At 35.5% G+C, this 24,928-nt stretch overlaps 1 protein-coding gene across 2 annotated transcripts in view; it reads right to left on the bottom strand.

Moving 5' to 3' along the window:
- The window catches only part of CNTLN (centlein), a 361,398-nt gene that overhangs the window by 193,038 nt on the left and 143,432 nt on the right, over window positions 1–24,928 (bottom strand). For both annotated transcript variants that reach the window (XM_031654268.1, XM_031654269.1), the window contains exons 7-8: window positions 21,062–21,224; window positions 10,159–10,353 (exon numbers count right to left, since the gene is read on the bottom strand). In XM_031654268.1, the coding sequence (XP_031510128.1) occupies window positions 10,159–10,353; window positions 21,062–21,224 (358 nt within the window). The remainder of the gene's footprint in view (window positions 1–10,158; window positions 10,354–21,061; window positions 21,225–24,928) is intronic.

Raw genomic sequence — 24,928 nt, 5'->3', positions numbered from 1 at the left:
ATCCTCACTCTCTAGGATACACCACCAACTTTCTCACCTCTGGGCCTATGGTAGTGCGCTTCTGACAAGAAACTAGAAAGCCCTTAACAAACTGATATACATTGTTTTCTCTGTGAAAGCTTTGGTAATCTCTTCCTCTCCGTAAACATGCTCCTTGAAAAGCTTCTGTCCACAGTTTCCTATTTGGTTCATACTTCAATTACAAACACATTTTGTAACTATTTTCTACCTGCATTCCTATCCATAAGATTCATAGAAACATAAATGGTCTTGTTCAGTTTTGTATCCCATGTAAAAATACAATGGGATTTTAATAAATATTGCCTATATAACTGAAAAAATCAATGCTAGCTGGCTGGCTGGCTGGCTGGCTGGATGGATGGACGGATGGAATAAAGGATGGATGAAGAGGTGAGTCTAGTTGGACTGAATCCTAAAAATAGAGTATTGACATGATAAAGTATATGTTACTAATTGGCAGAACCATTGAGTCACACATTTCTCTTCATTACTACTTCCCTAATTCTGGGCTTCCACATTTCTCCTCTATCTAACTTCAGTGCCCTCCTACTGCTAGGAGAGCTGTGAGAATAATCTTTCTTGCCTCAAAAAATAGCAAATCCATTTGTCCAGGTGGTTAGATTTGAAAAGCATGAATTCATTTTTAGTTCCTCCTTTCTTCTCATATTTCACATGTAGGTCAATATCAAAGTTTATGCATCCTACCTTTGAATTATTTACAGGCTCTAACTACTTTTTATAACATAGTCTAAGTACCCACTGAGTTCTGCCTGGACTATTACAATTGCCTCTTAAATTTGTCTCCCTCCTCTCTTCCTTGTCTTTCTATATTCTGTTTTCAGCAATGCATCCAGAGTGATATTTTAAAAATACTCAGTTAGGGCCCAGTGCGGTGGCTCACGCCTGTAATCCCAGCACTTTGGGAGGCCTAGGCGGGCAGATCACGAGGTCAGGAGATCGAGACCATCCTAGCTAACATGGTGAAACCCCATCTCTACTAAAAATACAAAAAAAAATTAGCCGGGTGTTGTGGCGGGTACCTCTAGTCCCAGCTACGCGGGAGGCTGAGGCAGGAGAATGGCATGAACCTGGGAGGCGGAGCTTGCAATAAGCTGAGATCATGCCACTGGACTCCAGCCTGGGGGACAGAGCAAGACTCCTTCTCAAAAAAAAAAAAAATTCAGTTAGAGCCCACCACTCTTCTGAATAAGATACCCCAATAGGTTCCGTGTTGCTCTTCTACAAAGAAACACACCAATGACTTTCCATTTTACTCAGAGTAAAATCTATATACTTAAAGTAACTTAACAAGGCCCAAGGAGACCTGCCCCACATTTATCTCTCTGAGGTCACCTTTCACTCCTCTCCCCATAGTTCTTAATCCAGCCACACTTGCCACCTTGTTATGCAAGCTCTTGTCTCATGAGCTTTACATTTGTTCTCTCTGCTTAGAATGCTCTTCATCAGATATCTAAATGACTCACTTCCTCTGTATTTCTTTTCAAATCTCACCTATTCAGAATGATTTCTTCTGCCACCATACACAAAAAAAGCCCTATCACTCTCCATCATGCTCCATCTCATGCTGTATTATTCTTCGCCATAGCACTTATTACCGTGTCTCATGTGCTTATCAGATTGTGACCCTCTCATCTGAATGTATGCTCCATGCGCACAAAGGCCTTGTTTTGTTCCCTAACAGCTCTTCATCACCAAGAATAGCATCTAACACATAGTAGAATATCAATAAATATTTGTGGAATATATATTTAGATATATTAATTAATGGAGAGTTGTAGTTAACAGTATGATTCCTGCATTTTACTATAAATTTTACGGAAAAATATACTTTCAAATTTTCTATCTATTTATCTGTCTACCTGTCTATATCTATCTTCCATATAACATGACAGCCATCATTTAAACAGTCCATAACATGTACTTATTTTAAGGCCACATCATTAGCTACACAAACATTCTCATTCAGAGAAACATGCTCAACAGTATCTATCCATTATTCATTCATGTGATTTTCAAACGCCACATATGTATGACATATACAAAGGAAAAATAATAAAATTACATCAGATTTCTCACCAAAAAATTATGCAAGCCCAGTGATAATGACATGATATCTTCTCAACATTAAGAAAAAAACACACTTTTTTCTTCTGTCTGGTTTAAGACAACTGCATAAAAAACATTATAAATCTGTACTGATGGGCACACAATGTATAAAGATGTAATTTTTGACAATAACAGCATAAAGGGCAGGTGGAGAAACAAACATACATAGGAGCAATGTTATATATTGACATTAAGTTCATATGAATTTCTATGAGATTGCTGTAAATTGTTAGTTATAATTCCCCCAGGGTAACCACTAAGGAAATAACTGAAAAATACATAGTAAAAGAAAAACCAAGGGATTAAAATATCACACTAGAAAATATTACAAAAAAGGCAGTAATGGAGGAAAAGAGGCACAAAACAGACATAACACATATAAAAAATAGCAAAATGGCAGATTTAAATCTTACCTTACCAATACAGACAGTCCTTGACTTAAAATGGTTTAACTTACGATTTTTCAGCTTTACAGTGGTGTGAAAGCAATACGCATTCAGTACACTCCTTGACTTATGATATGGCTACAACCAGATAAACCCATTATAAGCTGAAAATATTATGTTAAAAATGCACTTTCTACTTGCAATATTTTTAACGTACAATAGGTTTATCAGGACACAGCCCCATCTTAAGTTAAGGAGCATACATTAAGCCCTCAAATTAAAGGTGGAGATTAGGACAGAATAAATTTTAAAATCATAATTCAACTATATGGTGTCTACAAGAGAAACGCTTTAGATTAAGAGGCACATATGTTGAATGTAAAAGCATGGAAAATGATATAACATGCAAACAGTTACCAAAAGGAAGCCGTGGTGGCTATATTAATATCAGACAAGATAGACTTTAAGACAAAAATTGCCACTAAAGATAAAGGACATTTTATAATGATAAAATAATCAATTCATCAAGAAGAGATAACAATTATAAAAATACATGCACTGAACAAAAGAACCCCAAAATACATGAAGCAAAACCTGATAGAATTAAAGAGAAAAAAAGACAATTAATAATAATGGGGAAAAAAACTAGACAGAAGATCATGGAAACAGAAGACTGGAAGAACATTACAAGCCAATTAGACCTGAAAAAACAGAATAGAACAGAAAGGAGAAATAGACAAACCTACAAGTATGGTTGGAAAAATTCAACGTATCTCTTAGTAATTGATAGAACAAGTGTAAAAAATCTATACAGTTAAAAACCTAAACAACGATATCAAGAAACTTGACCTAAATGACATTTATAGAATATTTTACCCACAAAAGTAGGATACATATTCTATTCAAGAACTCAATATAGATGGGTAAAACATCAGAGTAACCATAACAGAAAAGAGAATGTGTGAACTTAAGGAAACATCAAGGTTCAAGCAAAGAGAGAAAAATCTTTGAAGATACAAAAAAGAGCTCAAAATATATATGGAATACAGTGAAAAGGTCTAATATGTGTGTAATTGGAATCTCACAACGACAAGAGAGAAAGAATGTGTAGAAGTCATATGTGAAGACATTTTTACCACAAATTTTCTAACAATGAAGAAAACCAAAACCACAGGCCAAGGCTGACAAAAGCTTTAAAAACTGAAAAATGAAGAAAAGGAGAAACACTACCACATTTACATCATATAAAAACTGCTGGAAACCAAAAATAAAGAGAAATTATAAAAAGTAAACACAAAAAGCACATACTACCGTTAAAGTTGCAACAATAAAAGACATGCCTTCTCAATACAAAATACAGAAGACAACGTATATCATTTTAAAAATAAAGACAGAAAAGATGGTGCAAATCAACAGTTCTATCCATCTAAAAAATACTCTTCAGAAATAAAGGCAAAAGAAAGACATTATCCAAAAAATACAAAATGAGAGAATTCACTGTGAGATGAAGTCTACTAAAATAAATACTAAAAGGAGTGCTTAAGGCAAAAGATCCTAGTGGGAAATACAGAATTACAGAAAAGAATAAAGGGGTTAAAAAGTGTAAAAATTCTAAATGATATTGATTTTTTACAACAATAATATTTTATAGAGTAAAATATATGTATAATTAAAATGTAAGACAATAACAATAATTGGTGATAAGATAAACAAGTTACAGTGCATTAAGTTCCCTGCATTGTATAGAAAATGATTTTAAAAATCAGTTAAAATGGGCTTTAAAAAGTCAAAGATTGGGAAGTTCCATTTACAATAATGACAGAGTAGATCCTAGCAGAATAAATCTACCACATATGACCATTTAAACTCCAAGCAAATTATAAAACAACTACCTGAAGGCAACAGAGAATGATCAAATGTAGGCAGAATCTAGATAAGAACTGATAGTTGGGAAATGGAACAGCATTGGCTAAGTTACCCATTTTGATGATTTTTACCTTAGCAAGGCTCACAACAGAAATAATATTAGGAGAGTAAACTTCCAACAGAAACTTGCAAGAACTAATTAATGGCTTGAAGAACTAGAGGACAAAGTTCAGTCATACCACTGCAGCTACAAATTGAGGGGAAAAATTCCAGAAAAGAAAGAGTCAAAACTATGAACTCATAACTGAACTGTTCATGCATTGAGCAGACCTCTAAGCAATCTGAATAAGGTTAAGAGAACTAAAAAGCAATTCACTGCAACCCACCTGATGGGAAGCAGGGCTTGGAATTTAAATCTGATCTAATTAAAATTCTGATTCATATATTTATTTCAACACTTCTATGAGTAATACAACAGAAACCAGAGTCTCTATAACATATATTTTACAATATACACCATATAATTCCAAGTTAGAGGAAACAATATATGACCCATATTCAAAAGAAAAGGGAAAACAATAGTGATCAAACCAAAGAAGACCCAATAGATAAGGAAAATACAGATTTTAAAGGACTTATATTTGCAGAATAATTCACATAAACGACTTAAGAGCAAGTTGGACATAACAGAAATTTCAGTTAAACTGAATATAAAGTAATAGAAACCATCTAATCTGAATAATATAGATATAAAACAGTTTTTAAAAAATTAACAGAGCCAGCTGGGCGCGGCAGCTCATGCCTGTAATCCTAGCACTTCGGAAGGCCGAGGCAGGCGGATCACCTAAGGTCAGGAGTTTGAGACCAGCCTGGCCAACATGGCAAAACCTCGTCTCTACCAAATATAAAAAAGTTAGCTGGATGTGTGGTGAATGCCACTTGGAAGGCTGAGGCAGGGGAATCACCTGGACCCAGGAGGCAGAGATTGCAGCGAGCCGAGACCACGCCACTGCACTCTAGCCTGAGCAATACAGCGAGACTCTGTATCAAAAAAAATAAAAATCAACAGAGCTTTACTAATCTGTGGACCAACATTGAAAAGTCCAACATAAGTGAAATGGTAATCTCAAAAAGAGAAAAGAAAGAACAGGAAACAAAAATATTTGTGAAAATAATATCAAAATTTTTCTCCAATTTGGTTTTAAAATTATGAAAATCAAGAAGCTCAACAAACCGTAAGATGGATGACTATAATGAAAATCAAGCTTGGGAATATCATGGTTTAAATGCTTATAGTCAAAAGTAAAATCTTGGGGGGGAAAAAAAAAGTCAAAGAAAACTGACACATTACCTTTAAGTGAATAATGAAATGAATTCCACTGAATTACCATCAGAAACTGTGGGTCTAGAGGATAGAAGAGTAAAACTTTTAGATTTAAAAAAAAAAAAAAAAAAGCCAGTTAATTAATCCAAAAGGAAGGAAGAAAAAGAGAGGCAGAGGAACAAAAAACAGGATAAACAGAAAACAAATGATAATATGGTACACCTAAACCCAATCATAATTATGTTACAATTCAAAGGATTATTAACACTGCAATGAAAAGGAAGAAATTGTCAGAATGGATTATAAACAACGGGATCCAAATATATACACTTTAAATACACAGTAACCTATGTGCTGAAATTAAAAGAATGAGAAAGTTACACTTTGTAAAATATAACCATTAAAGAGAAGAATTGGCTATACTGACATCATAAAGGTACGTTTCAAGCCAACAAAATACTATAGTTAAAAATGGCATTTTATAATGAGAAAGCGTTCAATTTATCAGAAAGACATAACAATCATAAATATGCATAGAACTAATAAAATAGCTTAAAAACGCATGAAACAAAAATTGAGAAAACTCAAAGGAGAAACAAAAATCTACAATTATATGGGAGATTTTAACACTCCTTTCTAAAGCAATTGATAGAAAAACTAAATACAAAAATCATTAAAGAGATAAAAGATCTGAATACTATCAAGTGCAAAGACATAATTAATAGTGATATTTAAGGAGCACTCTGCTCACTAGTTGCCAAATACAAATTATTCTCAGGTACATATAGTACTTTCACCAAAACAATATGCTTGGCCTTAAGTCTCAATAAATATAAAAATATAGGCCGGGCGCAGTGGCTCACGCCTGTAATCCCAGCACTTTGGGAGGCCGAGGCAGGCGGATCACGAGGCCAGGAGACCCAGACCATCCTGGCTAACACGGTGAAATCCCATCTCTACTAAAAATTAAAAAAAAAAAAAAAAAAAATTAGCTGGGTGTGGCGGCGGGCACTGGTAGTCCCCGCTACTCAGGAGGCTGAGGCAGGAGAATGGCGTGACCCCAGGAGGCGGAGCTTGCAGTGAGCCGCGATCATGCTACTGCACTCCAGCCCAGGCAACAGATTGACAGATCGAGACTCTGTCACAAATAAATAAATTAATTATATATATATACAGTAGTCTTATCAAGTACTACCTGTGACCACAATGGAAGTAGATTAGAAGTAACAATAAAACAGTAAACATACACATATACACACACACAAATATTTCAAAAGTAAACGAGACACTTACACTCTCCAAACAGAAAATCCAAAAGGAAATCAGAAACATTTCTAAACGAATGCTTATTTGTAGAAATTGAGGAGCTTATAGTAAAATTACTACAAAAAAGCAAATGAGCAAGAACATACAGAATATTCTTGAAAAAGAATAAAGTAACTTACATTACCCTCATTTCAAAAGTTACTATAAAGCTATATATATGAATAGGCATATATCTGGACTCTGTTCAATTGATTATTTTGTCAATTATTATACTAATACCATACCGTCTTGATATTTTAGCTCAATAAATAAGTCTCAAATCAGGGATTGTAAATCCTCCAACTTGTTCTTTATGAAACTTGATTTTGCTCTTCTAGGTTCTTTGCATTTCCCTACAAACTTTAGAATTGATTTGTCAATTTCTTTTTTTTCTTTTTTCTTTTTGATACAGAGTCTCGCTCTGTTGTGGCGCGATCTTGGCTCACTGTAAACTTTGCCTCCCAGGTTGGAGCAATTCTCCTGCCTCAGCCTCCCAAGTAGCTGGGACTACAGGCACACGCCACCATGCCCAGCTAATTTTTGTATTTTTAGTAGAGAAAGGGCTTTCACCATGTTGGTCAGGATGGTCTCGATCTCTTGACATCGTAACTCACCGGCCTCGGCCTCTCAAAGTGCTGGGATTACAGGTGTGAGACACCGCGGCCGGCTGTCAATTTCTTAAAATAACAGAAAAAGCCTCCCGGGAGTTTGATTGGGATCTTTTGTCTTTTAAAAAACAAACAAACAAACAAACAAAAAAACAGAAAAACCCACCTGGGATTTTGATTGGGAATCTTTCTGTCTTTGGGGGAACAGACAGATTTCTTAAATGAAATACCAAACCAATAACTATAAATGATTAATTTGCCTAAATTAAAATTAAGAAGTGGCTGGGCGCGGTGGCTCACACCTGTAATCCCAGCACTTTGGAAGTCCACAGCGAGTGGATTACCTGAAGTCAGGAGTTCAAGACCAGTCTGACCAACATGGTGAAACCAGGTCTATACTAAAAATTCAAAATATTAGCCAGGTGTGGTGGCAGGCGCCTATAAGCCCAGCTACTTGGGAGGCTGAGGCAAGAGAATTGCTTGAACCCAGGAGGTGGAGGTTCCAATGAGCCAAGATCGCACCATTTACTCCAGCCTGGGCAACAAGAGCAAAACTCTGTCTCAAAAAAAAAAAAAAAAAAAGAAGTAATTTAATTTCTGTTCATCAAACGACACCTTGAAGAAAATCAAAAGAAAAGACAAGTACACAGTGAGATATCTGCCATATATTAATTTACTAGGGATTAATATTAAGAACATATAAAGAGCTTTTGAAAATCAATAAGAAAAAATCCAGTAGAAGATTGAACAAAAGACATAAACAGATATTTCACAAAGAAGACACACACTGGCTAGTCAGTGATATGCACGTAAAAACCAAAATAAAATATTATTTTATACCTATTCAGTTGGCAATGAATTAAGAAGTCTGATAACACCAAGTGTTGAGTAGGACAGGAAACAACCAGATCTCTTTTATATTGTTGGTAGTAGTAAAACCGATAAAACCACTTTGAAAAACAGGTGATCAGTATTGTCTAAAAGTAACATTTTCATACTTTATAATCCAGGATTTCTACTCCTAGATATATAACTCACAAAGATGCATGAATGTGTATGTCAAGAAACACGTGTGAAAATGTCAACACTAATATTATCCATAACAAAAATGGAAATAACAAAAGTTCTCATCTAGAGATACATGTAAAAATAGTTATGATATACTCACATATAACAGAATATTTTTAAACAGGGAAAACAAAGAGCTATATCAAAAAACATGAATAAATCTTAGTAACATAATGATGAGTCAAAATTGCCTAACCCCATAAACGACACATTATATCATTTTTATGAATGACTAAACAATAACCTGTTTCCTCATAAATTTGTATATGATAAAACTGTTTTAAAAAAATCAAAATGATAAGAAGTTCGGTGATTACCTCTTATAAGAGAATCAAAGCACATACAAGTAGATGTAAACCATTTGTAATGATCTAGTCTTTGGATAAGTTGGTTGAACCAAGGGTGTTTATTATAATAAAGAACTAAACAAAGCCATTAAATTAAATTGTCATATGCATACAATAGTATGTCATAACACAAATTTTATCATTGATCCAATATTGTGTACCTGAAGTCCAAAAAATGCATACAATACGGTACAATCTTAAAAACTGTTGTCGTAAGGTTGAGTAATTAGCAAGACAAATATGATATGTTCAAAAATTACTATCCATTTCTGAATTTAATTAATACATTATAAAATTTAAAGAAAAACTATGAGTGCCTTAAAAACACTTAAATAAATTCACAGAGATTTTTTTAAAGATGTGTAGAGTTGAAAGTTGCCCTAAAGATTATCTAAAAAGGTGCCATTTAACATTTTCTATATGCTAAGCTCTGCACTTTACTGGCACTATGTCATTAAACTTCATAAAACTCTATGACATAGATACTATTAATGTCAACATTTTGTTTATGAGAAAGTTTTGAATAAAAGGGCTAAGAAATGTGTTTAAATTCACAAAGCTCACAGAGCTATAATTAATCTCAGGCTTATTTGAAACCAGATCCTACATATTTATCTATACATTTATACTACCTTCATTTACCAAAGGAAATAGTAAGAAAGGTTATATGGCCTGTCCAAAATCATGTATCAAGGTAGTGACAGAATTAGGACTACTGGATATTAAGTACCGCATACCAGGCATTATGGCAAGTACTTTATGAAACTTACTGTTAGATACTCTTTCTATTCCATTAGCTCATTCAGTTAAAAAGCCTCAAAATGGGCATGACTTATTAATTTGCTTTTCAATAATGTATATCAGCCAAATGTTTCATTACGATAACTATATTTGCTAGACCCCATATTTCTACATGCATTTCTATATGAATCTGTATTGTAATATTCATGCTTACAAACAGTATAAAAACAGTATAATGCAAAACTATCTGCACACTTCTTACACTTCAATAAATGCAAATATATTTAAATTTTCATGTTTTAGTCAATTGTAGGAGATTTAATTTGATATTACACTGAATAACAGTTTTAGAAAATGTCACTCACCTGTGCTGAGTAGTCTGGATCACTTTCTTGAGATAAAGGATGAGGTGCTCCCTGTGATTCCTGAAGTTTTTCTTTTAACTTAGCATTTTCTTGCTCTTTCTGTAATAGCTGATCCTGAAGATTAACAACACTTTGCCGGAGCATAGCTTCATTTGATTTTGTGGTTTCAAAACAAATATGTAACTCATTGTAAAGCTGTTTCAAAAAATATATCCAAATTATATTAATAATCAAAAAAGCTATGTGTCTGTGTGTGTGTGTGCGCGCGTGTATATATACGAATTGTATAAACATAGGTCTTGTCCTCAGGTTATTTTAATAGTCAGAGAGAGAAAGAAGATATAAACACAAAAAAACTAACTAAATTCTATAATAATATTTTTAATATTTAATTTAACATTTAAAATTTGATAATAATAACTAGAAAATATGTTTTAAAAAGGCGATATGTATTATTGGCCAGTGTAATATAGGAAAAGAAGGCCAAATTTCTGAGGAAGAAAATACTTTAAGCTAGCTATATTAATCATGGAGGGAATTATGACCTGAACTGAACCATGACAATATAATTGGAATTGACCAAAAACAAAAAGTCATTCTAAAGATAGAAGAAATGTGAAAAAAGTTATGTACAGTGATAGGAAAGGACAGAAAGGAGCATAAGGTATATCAGTTTAACTGGACTTAATATATACATTTGAAAGAAAACAAAATCAGTAGTATTTCATTAAGAGTTAATTAATGTTGAATTCTACATTCTTATTAAGTATAATTTAGTATCTACTGCTAGGAGGAGCAGAGGAATAGTAAGAGACAAAGTCAAGCAATAAGGCTGTAGATAGAATGTAAAGACTTTTCAATACTGGATTAAGAGGATGGACTTGTTCTGAAGGAGTTACTGAAAACCTTAAACAGTGTGAAAAAATAGAAGCAATGTTTTGAAGACTTACTGAAAACTTTAAAACCTTTTTAAGTCAAGGTAATAAGCATTCAATAAATTTAAAAGCTTATTAAAACTATGAGATACCATGACATATAAGTGCTATCATACAGAGAGTAATATAGGGTTAACAATGGTATGCCTCCAGTACTTGTGAACTTGCTTGGTACTGAAAATCCTAATGTATAATTGTGATTTAATGAGATATAATTCAATCTGTGGTAGTTGATTTACATACAGAATCTGTATGTATATCTGTGGCTGATACTAGAAAAGTGACCTAAGTGCGAAAATGTGTGAGTGTGTAGTGTGTGTGAGTGTGTGTGTGTGTGTGTGGTTTTAAAGGCTAACAGTAAAATCTTACAATAAGAACAAAACCCCCAAGTGTAAAATCTCAAAATTATGTAGATGCTATGGTAAGTTTTTAGCTTTGCTCATTTAATTAAAGATACAGAACATCTTCCATCAGTTTGCCTTGCCTCATGGGAAGAAACTTACATACATAAAAGATTGTAAAGCTTTAGTTCATCTAGAAACCTAGGATTTGTGTACATTTCTGTATACATGTTATACCTCTGTTTTTTAAATTTAAAATTTAAAAAGGCTTGTAAAAACCTTTCATTAATACATCTCCTGAAACATAATTTGTCCCAAAAATAAGACCCTCCAAAGTTCCACTCCACTGGCATATAATTAGCTCAATATATCTTTTATCTTTTATTTTTTAAAAAATGTATCTCTGGCTGGGCATGGTGGCTCATGCCTGTAATCCCAGCACTTTGGGAGGTCAAGGCAGGCGGGTCACCTGAGCTCAGGAGTTCGAGACCAGCCTGGGCAATATGATGAATCCCCGTCTCTACCAAAAATACAAAAAATTACCCGGTGTGGTAGCATGCACCTGTATTCCCAGCTACTTGGAAGGCTAAGGTGGGAGGATCACTTGAGCCCAGGAGGTCGAGGCTTCAGTGAGCCAAGATTGTGCCACTGCACTCCAGTTTGGGTGACGTGGGGAGACACTGTCTTTAAAAAAATAAAATTATCTATCTATATTATTGTGGAGATATTTAAAATAATCCACTTCAATTTATAGCCAAAGTCTAGGCAATTTTTTAAAAGAAAAGTGTTGCCTATATGATTTATAAAAAAATTTAGAACATCAATTGATATTTTCCCTTCCCATTACCTTTATACCAAGGAGCATGTCCAATGTCCTTTCCACAGCTAATACCATCAGATATTCTAGGAGGGAAGAAAGAGTAGGAACCTGCCAGCTTTCAGGGACAATGAAGAGTACAGAGTGCCTACTTGTACTGTGCTGCTGTTCTCATGACTAGGTTCAGTGCAGAAAAGAAAAAAGCAAACCCTGGACACAAAAGCTAACCTGGCTAGGGAGAGATGAAGCTATGATGAGTGAGGGTCTTCTCTTCACTGCACAGTCACTTTTTCAATGAAAATTTAACCACTTCGTAATCTCAGGTGCTTTGTTTACACTAACCAATATTTACCCCATCAGTACAAATTAATCCCGCTGAGGTAAATAATAGAAAATATTATTAAAGAATTCACATATTTCAAAAATTTGAGAATCTCATGGACACTGATAAGTGCTGACAAAGAAAACTACATACCTTCCGTCCTAATGACCAAGGTACAGGCATGATGCTAGGGTATGGTCAGGATTGAGGACCAATTTACTGGCCTCTAGTGCCAAATTTGTGGTATACCTTACTCTTGGGTGCCACATCTTGGTACCTTCTTCCACAAATATAAGGCTCTAGGCCGGTTCATTCATGGAAGAAGGCTCTATCTTAATTTATCTCCTCTCATCTAACTACTGCCTTGCTTCATAAAATAGAGGACTGGCCAAGCACGTTGGCTCATGCCTGTAATCCCAGCACTTTGGGAGACCGAGGCCGGCAGATCACTTGATGTTGGGAGTTCAAGACCAGCCTAACCAACACGGAGAAACCCCGTCTCTACTAAAAATACAAAATTAGCCAGGCATGGTGGTGCATGCCTGTAATCCCAGCTACTCAGGAGGCTGAGGCAGGAGAATTGCTTGAACCCAGGAGGCAGAGGTTGCAGTGAGCTGAGATCGCGCCATTGCATTCTGGCCTGGGCGACAGGGAGAGACTCAAACTCAAAAAAAAATAAAATAGACGACTAATAGCACTCTTCTTGTGTTCTCTACTTTGCTCTCTCTGACATGCAGTTTAAGCAGGTGCATTCCTATTCAGAAGTTGCCCTGACTTGATGTGATATGACTAGGTGGGTAAGACTACATTGGTACAAACTCTGTCTTGCACTGAATATCCATCCTTCCAAGCAGTAAGTGAAAAAGAACTGAGAAAGCCCAGAACAAATTAGATCAGCTTTGCTCTAGGTTTTGGAACAAACTCTTATCTTATTCCTTAGCTTACTCCAAACATACATCTCCTACTTGCCTGTTTTCTTTATTGGCTGACTGGATTTCACGTATTTAATAGTAATGAGATCACTCAGTTGTGAACTTAGAGTACAGGAAGCAAAGATAGTCCTCCAGCCATTTTTAACTCTAGGCCTCAGTCCAGCAGTAAACTTCGTTAAAACAGCCTTCAACAAGGTTAAATCTAGCTTTATTTCTAAAGTGTTTTTTGGTGACAAGACCTCAGGGTAATAAAATGTTTATTTCTCTAGGAGATCCTGCAAGAAGGCAAAAGCTTAGGATGTTCCAGTGCCCTGGGTAGATTCCATCTTATTCTCATTCCATTAGTAAGAGTAGAGTAAAAAAACACAAAAACAAAAACAAAAAAACACACAAAAAAACAAAACAGTGCTCAAGTGAGTAAATTAGGCAATATGATAAATTCATTCATCTGCATTGCTTTAGGCATACTGAGTTATATTCTTCCCTATTAGCAAGAAGATTCCTACAACAGTTTTCAGAGAGGCTCTTTTCTCTATAATTTATTTCCTCTAATAATCCAAAAAATTCAAATGGATCAGATTTTTTTTGTAAGATTCTGGCCTATAAAAATGTAATCATGTATTACATTATATGCTTTAGAAGTATCAATCATTATAATTCATAAGCAATATATTATCCTTACTATTCTTCATGCTATTTTCTATTGAAGACATTAAAGTGAAAAAGGTTAAAAGGATCTCCAGGGGACAGAAAGCAAGTTAGAAATAAGACCTTATACTCCAACTCCTTTAATTTTCAGGGGCCTAGACTGAAGAGCCCCTTTTCAAATATTTTATTAGTGTTAAAGAAGTAAATGATATCTTATGTATCTTAACAATTTTGAAAATGTATATGTTCTGTTACCCAATGATACTAATTTAAGAATTGAAATCGTCCAAATCTAGTAAATATACTACAGCATTCCCTCAGTATCCACAAGATTGTTTCCAGGACCCAACTGGATAACAAAAATCTGCAAATGCACAAGTGCCTTATATAAAATGGCATGGTATTTGCTTATAACCTATGTACATCCTCCTGTATACTTTAAACCATCTCTGGATTACTTATAAGATGGAATTTTCCCAGTGGTTACAATGTAAACACTATGTAAACAGTTACTATACTCTTTTTGTATTAATTTTTATTGTTGTACTGCTATTTTTTATTTTTTTCCCAAATATTTTCGATTCATGGTTGAATCTGTGAATGGGGATATGCCCTGTGGATACAGAGTACCAACTGTATTTGTAACACTGACTGAAACAATAAATTCTTCAAGTGAAAACTTTACTATTTATAGCCAAAAATGAGAACACTAATTTAACATGTAATTTCATATGCTAACTCCTTATTTTCCTTCTTTGTTAAGTTTGAGTAATATTGTCACTAAATAGAACAAAAAGTTATAAAATACATGTTAGTACCCTAACCATGTTTGATGGTCTAGAAATCATAAATGCTGATATAATTCCCTATCAATATTTAAATCATACACATATATAAATGATGTGCAGACATACAAAAATATTAAAAATTATATGAATGGCTACATGCTCAGAGGAAGAGAACACATTAGATTACTTTTATTTATCTTGGTAGGTGTTTTCTCCTGGAAAACTCTTCCACACTAAATGTTTGGTAGACTTGTGTATGACACTGATGATTCGTTATGGAGAGCTCTGGGACAATATGACTCACCTCTGTGCTCAAAACCTTTTTCAATTTTCTTTCTTCACCTTTGTCTCCCCTCCTCAATTCCCACATCCTACCACTTGGGACAATTGTTTTTATCTTTTCAAATAATTAAACAGGTATTATGATACAAATCTACTTAATAAATGAGAGAAAGAATGGGGAATGGAAGGGCAAGGAAAAGGGGTGAAGAATTGAGAGAAAGAGAACAGAGGAAACAAACTTCATTAGAAACAGTAAACTAAGATCTGATTCTTAAAGAAGTTTAATATGAATTGAAGACAAATTGTTAGTGTAATATTTTTAATTCAGCTCATCTAAGTTTTAGAGCTAAATCCCAATTATTATTCAAAAATATTAAAATGAATCTATGTGAAAATATGTTTGAAATTTTGAGTAAATAATTTCATCTCATTATTGCAAGGATCATTATTCAAATTGGAAAACAATCTAAAAATATGTGTAGACAAGGAATAAAGACAATACATATAATGCTCCAGAATAAAAATGAATAATCTGATATAAATGAATACTAAAGTCTGAACAATAGCACCCCTGACAAATAAGGCAATGTGATCATTCCCGAATTTTAAAATCCTGCACTACACAACTAGTACATTTTTGAAGAGAAAAAATCGCGTTAGTAAAAAATCTTCAGAAGCTCAAAAAGTTAAAGTGTGAGGTAACAGCAAGATAAAAGAAACCAAATGTATACAATCAGGAGGAACAGTGGCTAGAGAATAATGATGGAAGCCCTTTTCAAAGAGAAAGGTAACTGCTATACTCTGGTCATCAAAAAAAATGTAATGAAATCTTTTGAGTAACATTTAACTTAGATATCAGAACAAATATTCCAACATTATAAATTATTAGGTGTTGAAAAAAATTGGATGAGAATGGATAATACAAGTTTGTAGAATCTGTTTACCGAGGCTTTTAAGGATAAGATCTCATCTTTCTATTTACAACTGAACTATACTGTGGGCTTTATAATGAGGTTTAAGAATTGCATTCTGGACCCAAGATTACCTAGATCTGAATTCTACAAGTGTAGCTGTTTGACTTTGGACAACACTCTAAGCTTAAGTTACCTGATCTATAAAACAGGGATAAAAATAACAATACCACATCAGCTTGGTGCGAGGCTTAAAACAATAAGGCAAAAGCCTTATTGCCAGTGCCTGATACACAATAAGCTAAAACATATTAACTATTATTATTATATGGTTACTAGGAGCAACTTACATTTTTATCTCGATTTATATAATATGTTTCTAAAATAATTTGTGTAAATGGAAACTCAGATTCTCCCTGGCTTATAGTACAAATTTACATTCTGTCTTTATAAGTGTGATCTAACTGGAAGGACTTCTCACTCGTATTTTGTTTCTCCACCTTTTTCACCACTGCAGAACCATTCATCCACCCAAAGTCAAACATTAAATGGACTAGAGTAATATTTAAATTAAAATAGAAACATCACCATAAAGTTTTAAAATACAATTATGATTTTTAAATTGCATTATCCAAAGTGGGACATCAATAGCATGCAATGTCTCAAAGTTCAGTAACTTAACATTTACTGATCATGTAGTAGGCAGGTCCCCTTAGAATCCATGACCCCCATACATACTTATTACAGGATAATTTTAAAAGGATATGTTATGTATAAACTAATTAAAAGTGAATTGGGCCAGTCGCAGTGGCTCACACCTATAATCCCAGCATTTTGGGAGGCTGAAGCAGGTGGATCACCTAAGGTAAGGAGTTCGAGACCAGCCTGGTCAACATTGTGAAACTCCGTCTCTATCGAAAAGTACAAAAATTAGCTGAGTGTGGTGGCACATGCCTGTAGTCCCAGCTACTGGGGAGGCTGAGGTGGGGGAATTGCTTGAACCTGGGAGGTGGAGGTTGCAGTGAGTCGAGATTGGGCCACTGTACTCCAGCCTAGGTGACAGAGTGAGACCCCGTCAAAAAACAAGCAAAAAAAGTGAATTGCACATGGTTAATATGATGTCATAGCTTCATAAAACGAAGTCTTCCCTGGGTGGGTAGGTCAGTGCGTGTGTGCGTGTGTGTGTGTGTACATATGTGTAATTAATACGCTCTAATGAATAGTAATAGTCTGAACTGACAAAGAAATGTTTATTGCAGCTTTATTTACAAGAGTAAACAAATAACATATATAACCAACACTAGAAAAATAAATTATATGACCGTCTAAAATAGTTATATGTTATGATTTTTTAAAATATAATGTTAAAGTGAAAAATATTAGCGTGCCTACAGATATGTTAAGATACATTTTTAAAACTGAAATATTCAAAATGTTCACAGTATTTGCCTCTGGGAGATGGAATTATAAAATACTTTGCTTTTTAAAAGAACTATATATAGCTACCAAAACAACTGTAATGTCTACTAACTGTAGACAAAATTTATAAAGAATAAATAAATAAGGAAAATACTTTCAAATTGAGTCTAGTTGAGGATACTAATGAAAACTGTATGAACAACTACAAGCATCTAAAATAACTTCAAAATTAAAATACTACACTGGGAGGTACAATTTCAAAGTGAGTATCAAATTAAGTATCAGTGAACCCCCTACTCCCACGCTCCCCAAGGTAATGTTTGAGAAACAAAAACAAAAGAAAAATGAAATTCAATCTAGAGAAAGAAATGACAAAACATAGACTAAACACAAGGAAAAGTAAGCCAGTGATTTTAGGTTAGTACATCTCAGTTTGTTCTCTTTTATTTTTTTTTCTGCCTCAATACTATTCACAAACACAACATACCCCCAACATTTACATCTCTCATTTTCTGTAATGATTCTTGGAAGAGATAAACAGAATCCTAGAAGAAAAGTGTTCAAGGTTCCAAAATGTACCCCAGATTACAATTTAGTTGACGGCAAGTTCGCCAAATAGGGGCATTCTGCAAATTTAGTAAAGACATACACTAGGGAATTTATGGTTTCAACTAGTTCATTTGGAAAAGTTATTAGAAATTAATTTGTCTCTTTGATATCTTATCTTCTCAGCAAAGTATTACTGGTATGATACCAACAAGGAGAGTTTTCTTTATCCTTAGTCTTGGAACAGGCCCCCAGTTATGCTCCCATATTTCCCTCTACTACTATTACAACATACATCATTCTTTTATCACTTCTGCCATTTAATGTCTGCTATCAACTAATTTTAAACTGTAAAAGTTGTAGAATAAAGGAAGTAAAATGGTATCTATGCAGAAAACTGGGTGGGAAAGCTTTCAGCCACTGGAAGAAAGTTGAAGGTTAAATATCTGTTATATTCAAGGAACAACAACACGGTCTGTGTTGCTGGAGTGAATAAGAAGAGAAGGCAAAGATGAGATCAGAGAGATAATGTAGTCAGAACATGTAGGGTCCCACAGGTTGTAGTAAGAACTTAGGTTTTTTATTTTTAATGGTCTGGGAAACCATTGGAGAGACTTGAAGAGAGCAGTGATCTGATTTGACTCACAACGTTTTGGCAACAATATCCTGGCACCTATGTCAAAAGGCTTAACATCAGAACAAAGAAACCTGCAAGTTATTGCAATAATTCAGGTAATACATGATAGTGGCCTCGACAGAATGGTGACAGCAAGGTGATGGGAAGTAGTCAAATTCTGCACCTGTGTTGAAAACATAAAAGGCAACAGTTTTGTTTCGAACACTTTCAGTGTGAGATGCCCATTAGGTATCCAAGTGAAGAGACATTAAGTAGGCAATTAGATATACTCTTTCCTAAAGTACACCGAAGAGATCCAAGGTATATAAACAAATTTACAAATTTGGGAATCATCAGCCTATAGACACAGGTAGAGCATCCAAATCCCAAAATCTGAAATGCTCCAAAATCCTAAACATTTTTGAGCACCAGTATGATGCTCAAAGGAAATGCTCACTGGAGCATTCCAGATTTCAAATTTTCAGCTTTGGGATGCTCAGCCAGTAAATGAAATGCAAATATTCCACAATCCCAAAAGCTCAAAATGTGAAACACTTCAGGTTTCAGGTTCCAAGCATTTCAGATAAGGGATATTCAACCTGTAGTATAATTTTGAAAGTCAAGGTGATTAGATAAAATCACTTAGGGTGTGAGCATAAACAGAAAAAAAGGGAGAGATCCTAAGAGTGAGGCCTGGGACATTTTAACACTTACAGGACATGGAGACTGGGTAGGACCATTAAGAAATTAAAAAGGGACAGCTAGAAACTGAAGGAAGAAAACCACCCAATTATAGTACACTGGAAGCCAAGAGGGGAAAAAAAAATGTTTCAAAGAACAGAAAAAAAATATTTCAAGCAACAGAAAGTCATCAATGGGGGAAAAAGAGAAAACAATTAATTTGTATTAATAACAATTAACAAGTATTAATAAAGTATAGTGTTTCAAATCATTTTAGCAATGGAACCTGGTTTAGAAACAAAAAACACAGTGGGCAATGCCACCCCATAAAACAAAAAGGCAGCACTGCTCTAGCTGAAGTGGAGAGAATAGACTGTATCTTCCTGCTTGCTATCATCTAGGTCCTTGGGAAAACACAAAGGGAACACAAAATACACACTGAAAACCACTGTTACAAAGCATCATTTAAAAAACATGTGTTTAAGTTTTAAAGTAATTTATTTCATGTTAATTACAGATATTGGATTTTCACAGTGATTTTTTTAGAAAAGTAAGATCAAAAGTAAAAATCCAATAATTTTAGAGGGATAATATGAACTGTATTATTTAACCTCTCTAAGCCTCACTTGCCTCAACTACTATTATTAAATGAGAATAACACTATATAAACTAAGTTATTTATATAAATAATTTAGCACACTACACAAAACATATGAAGAGCTCAGTAAAGGTTTTTATTTTTCAGACATTGTCTCGCTCTGTGGCCAGGCTGGAATGCAGTGGCATGACCTTGGCTCACTGCAACCTCCGCCTCCCAGGTTCAAGTGATTCTCCTGCCTCAGCCTCCCAAGTAGCTGGAACTACAGGCATGCACCAACATGCTCAGTTAACTTTTTGTATTTTTAGTAGAAACAGGGTTTCATCATATTGGCCAGGATGTTCTCGATCTCTTGACCTTGTGATTTGCCTGCCTCAGACTCCCAAAGTGCTGGGATTACAGGTGTGAGCTACCACGCCTGGCCAATAAAGGTATTTTTTTTATAATTATTAGATAAAATTATTGCTGCTGAGTCAGTTACCACACCTAAATACTTGGCTAAACCTTCTCAAAAGGCTCCTACAACAACTGTAAAGTAAAAGACTACTGAACAGAAACACACAAAATAAACAGAGAAAAATCCTGGAAAATATTGATCCTAAAGACCTCCTCAGCAATCCCCTTTGTATTTGTGAAGATTTGTCCAAAAATAATGTACAAATTTTACAATGAAAGTCTGCCTTAAGTCATAAACTAGAATCATACTTGACAAAATAATTTCTTATAAGAGCAGGCCAAGGAATTCCATTCCCCAAATCCTTTCCAGTTTTAAGACTATACTCCTAGTATGTTTCACTGCAGCTATCTGAATGCCAATTTATAAAAATAATACCTACAGAGCAAATCTCTATCTATATTTTAAGTGATTCAGCTCTAATTACCATAAAGAAAATTCACAAAAGTTTAAATGTTACCAAATTGAACCATCCTTCACTTCCAAATTTTGAGGAAACATATGTAAAAGGAAGTAATAATGAAATGCTGAAATGTGAAAAAATATAAATTCTCTGTATGTCCATAAGTTCATACATAAACATTTACATTTTTATTACAGAATAAAAGCATACTTTTTGGTATGATATACTTTCAGCTGTGTGAACATCTTCCTGATTTCTCAGTACTTTTTGTGTGTCCATATTGAGAACCTGAAGCTGCTGGATCAGCTCTGCTTGCTGGGCTGTATGTGTACTGTTCTGTTTGTAAAGATTCTGCAGCTCCTGCAGTTCCTTCCTGTGCAAAGCAAGCAATAAATAGAGAAAAGTATGGATAAAGATCACCTCAGTTAAATAATTGTGTTCATCTAAGGTTACAGACTGGCATCCTATTTTTTATCTATTATTTGTACTGCAAGCAAACTTATTAATAAAAGAAATAATGAAGTACTTAATATTTATCACATACACAGATAAAGTATTGATACAATGACTATGACTTTCAAAGCCAAATACATATTAATTTTCTTTTGTAGCTTGATAGTAATAAAAACCGTGGATATACATAGTACCACCTTTTATTTAAATTAAGTAAACACTTAAGTTTCAAGAATTAACAAGTGGTAAAGTCAACTATAGTTATTAGACAGTTCTGAACAAAGGGTATGTCAACATTTCATTTTATATTATTATACAGAACTTTAAATTTATTAAAAAGAATCCCAAAGGGCAAATTTAAGTTTTCAAACTAAAGTTCCTTAAAGCACAACTGCCAATTCTAATTTGTAACCTCAGAGTCCTGGGCTGGGATTCTTGTGACTCCTCTAACTCAGCTTGAAGGAACTGATGAGGTTAAAAAAAAAGTCAGAAAGTCACAAGAAAAATCTAGTCCTTCCAACCTACCCACGATAAAAGTGACAAGCAGGAGGACAAATGAACTGGTGGTGGTAATGACGGCACCAAGAGTCTAGGAGAACCACACCTTTGAGACAGAGGTTTCCAGATTGCTGTGGTAGTGAATCCTGTGTAATACAGATTATACAAACTGGGAATTCTTTTGTATATTTAATTTGAACAGAGAAATACTTATAAAGCACTATTACATCAAAATATACTATAAACAGTAGTCTCTTGGTATCTATGGGAGAATGGTTTCAAGACCCACTTTGAATATGAAAATTTACAGATGCTCAAGTCCCTTATATAAAATGATATAGTTTTGCATATAATCTATGCACATCCTCCCAAATACTTTAAGTCATCTCTAGATTACTTATAATACCTAATACAAAGTACATGCTATGCAAACAATGTTATACTGTATTGTTTAGGGAATAATGACAAGAAAAAGTCTGTAGACGTTATACACATTCGGTACAGATGCAACCACTCATTCTTTTTCCCTGATATTTTCAATCTTTGACTGGTTGAATCCATGGATATGTAATCCATGGATATGAAAGGTTGATTGTACTTACATAATATTTTGAAGATTGTATTTCTTAATGGAACTTTTTTTACCTATAACTTTAAACTAGTCATTCATTCACATAAGTCTTAAAAGAAAGGAATAAGAGAAAACAGAGACAGTTGTTGAACATGGATGAAAATTAGTATGGGAGCAAGGAGTTCTGCTTCTTAGAGATTTAGAACATTAATGTTCTCAAAGCACAACTACCCCCCCTGCATTCATACAGATACATGGATATACACCATTTTCCTGTAACAATTCAAAAAACTGAAACATGCAGAAAATAGCAGTCAAAAACGGGGAAGGGGAGAGAAGAGAATCAATAATGGCACAACGCCTTCAGGAAATGTAATACAAGAGGAGGGGAAAAAAGACCCATAGTAATCAGGCATGATGATTATTGCCATTTTTCACTAATAACATTAGCAAAATTTATCAAAGGAAATATGCAACAGGGCAGGAAAAAATTCCATCATAGTTAAGACATGTTAGCCAGGAGGCCTAAAAAAATGTCGCATTTAGAAAGGAGACATGATAAACATAAAACAAATTATCTTTCAATATAGTGTTAAAACATAGCAAATTTATGTATATTCCAATGTTAGCAGACATCTGGTATTTCTTAACGAGAAGGCCCGAATCAGTAGCTGGTCTTCATTTAAGGATAATGTACAACAAAATATATGTATCTTTAGTCATAAGAAACACACTAGGCAGGGCGCAGTGGCTCACATCTGTAATCCCAGAACTTCAGAGGCCAAGGCAGGTGGATCGCCTGAGGTCAGGAGTTCAAGACCAGTCTGACCAACAGTGAAACCCCGTCTCTACTAAAATTACAAAAATCAGCTGGGCGTGGTAGCATGTACCTGTAGTCCCAGCTACTCAGGAGGCTGAGGCAGAGGAATCACTTGAGGCTGAGGCAGAGGAATCACTTGAACCTGAGCCGAGATCACACCACTGCTCTCCAACCTGGATGACAGAGCCAGACTCCGTCAAAAAAAAAAACAAACAAAAAACAAACACACACACACACATACACTGAAGAGTAGGGAGATGCTCATACTATTATGATGCTTTGCAAATTAAAAATCAACTTGGGAAAAAGTACATTTTTCTCTACTATCTCATACTATTTTCTGGCCATGCTCTCAATAAGTGGAAATGAAGCATAATCTTATACTATGCAGATATGTTTATTTCTCTCTGTCTCCCCACACCACCCTCAGAAAAGTAGAAGTGATGGTATGTACACCAATGTTGCAAATATAAAAAGCAAGCAAAGCTCACAAAACTCATACATCTGAACCAGCGGAAAGCAATGAATTTGTCTACACCTTTCCTCATTTGAAAATAAGTAAAGAAAAACAGGGTGGGCCAAGATGGTCGACTAGAAACAGCTGTGGTCGAAGGCCCCTCACCAAAAAGAACAAAAACAATGAGTGAATCCTGCACTGGCAACTGAGGTATCCAAGTTCCCTCATTGGGACTGACTAGGCAGCTGGCACAACCCACAGAGAGCAAGGAAAAGCAGGGTGGTGCAACGGCCCACCTGAGAGCCACACAGGGTAAGGGGAGCTCCTACCACCAGCCAAGGGAAATGGTGAGTGATGGAGCTACTCTGCCTGGGAAACCACATGTTTTCCATGGATCTGTGCTACCCACAGATCAGAAGATCCCCCTCATGAGCCCATGCCACCAGGGCCTTGGGTCCCAAGTGCAGAGCTGTCCAGATTCTCGGCAGCCTCTTGGTGGCCTCTCAGCAGCCAATGGGTTGGTGACTACCTACAGCTACCAACTTCCTAGTGGATCATCACTGCGGCTGCCTGCTGCCTAAGATGCCTGAGTTCCTGGGGAGCAGGGGCAAGGGGTGACAGCCATCACTGCAGCTCCAGTCTGCCAATCTTCCCCTGCCAGTGCCAGGAAGACTAGATGGTTTGGACCCAGACGGAATTCCCCACAGCACACACAGTGGCTATGGCTATGGCAGATCATGGCCAGACTGCCTCTTCAGGCGGAACCCTACCCATCCCTCCTCACTGGGTGGGGCCTTCCTGCAGGAATTTTGGCAACTGCAGCCAGGGGTTTAGGGACAGAACTCTGATGTCCCTGGGACTAAGCCTCTAGTGGGAGAGGTGGCCACAGTCTTCACAGATTACCAGACTTAGACTTTCCCCCTGCTAGCTCTGAGGAATCCGGGCAGTCCAGATGAGTGGGATTCCCCACAGCACAGCACACCTGCTCTGCCAAGGGGCAGCCAGAATGCTTCATTAAGCACGTCCCAGATCCCCTGCCTCCAGACTAGGTGAGATCCCCAATAGGGGTTGCCAGACACCTTATATAGGAGCATTCCTGTTGGCATCAGGTTGGTGCCCCTCTGGGACAAAGATCCCAGCCAGAGGAAGGAGCAGGCAGCCATCTTTGCTATTCTGCATCTTCCACTGGTGATACCTCCAGGTGCAGAAGGGATCCAAGTGAATAGGTTCTGGAACGACCCCCAGCAAACCACAGAAGCCCTATGGAAGAGGGGCCTG

Source organism: Papio anubis, chromosome 13, assembly GCF_008728515.1.
Source record: "Papio anubis isolate 15944 chromosome 13, Panubis1.0, whole genome shotgun sequence".
In the NCBI taxonomy this organism is placed as follows: domain Eukaryota; kingdom Metazoa; phylum Chordata; class Mammalia; order Primates; family Cercopithecidae; genus Papio; species Papio anubis.
This window is presented reverse-complemented; position numbering and strand designations above follow the sequence as displayed.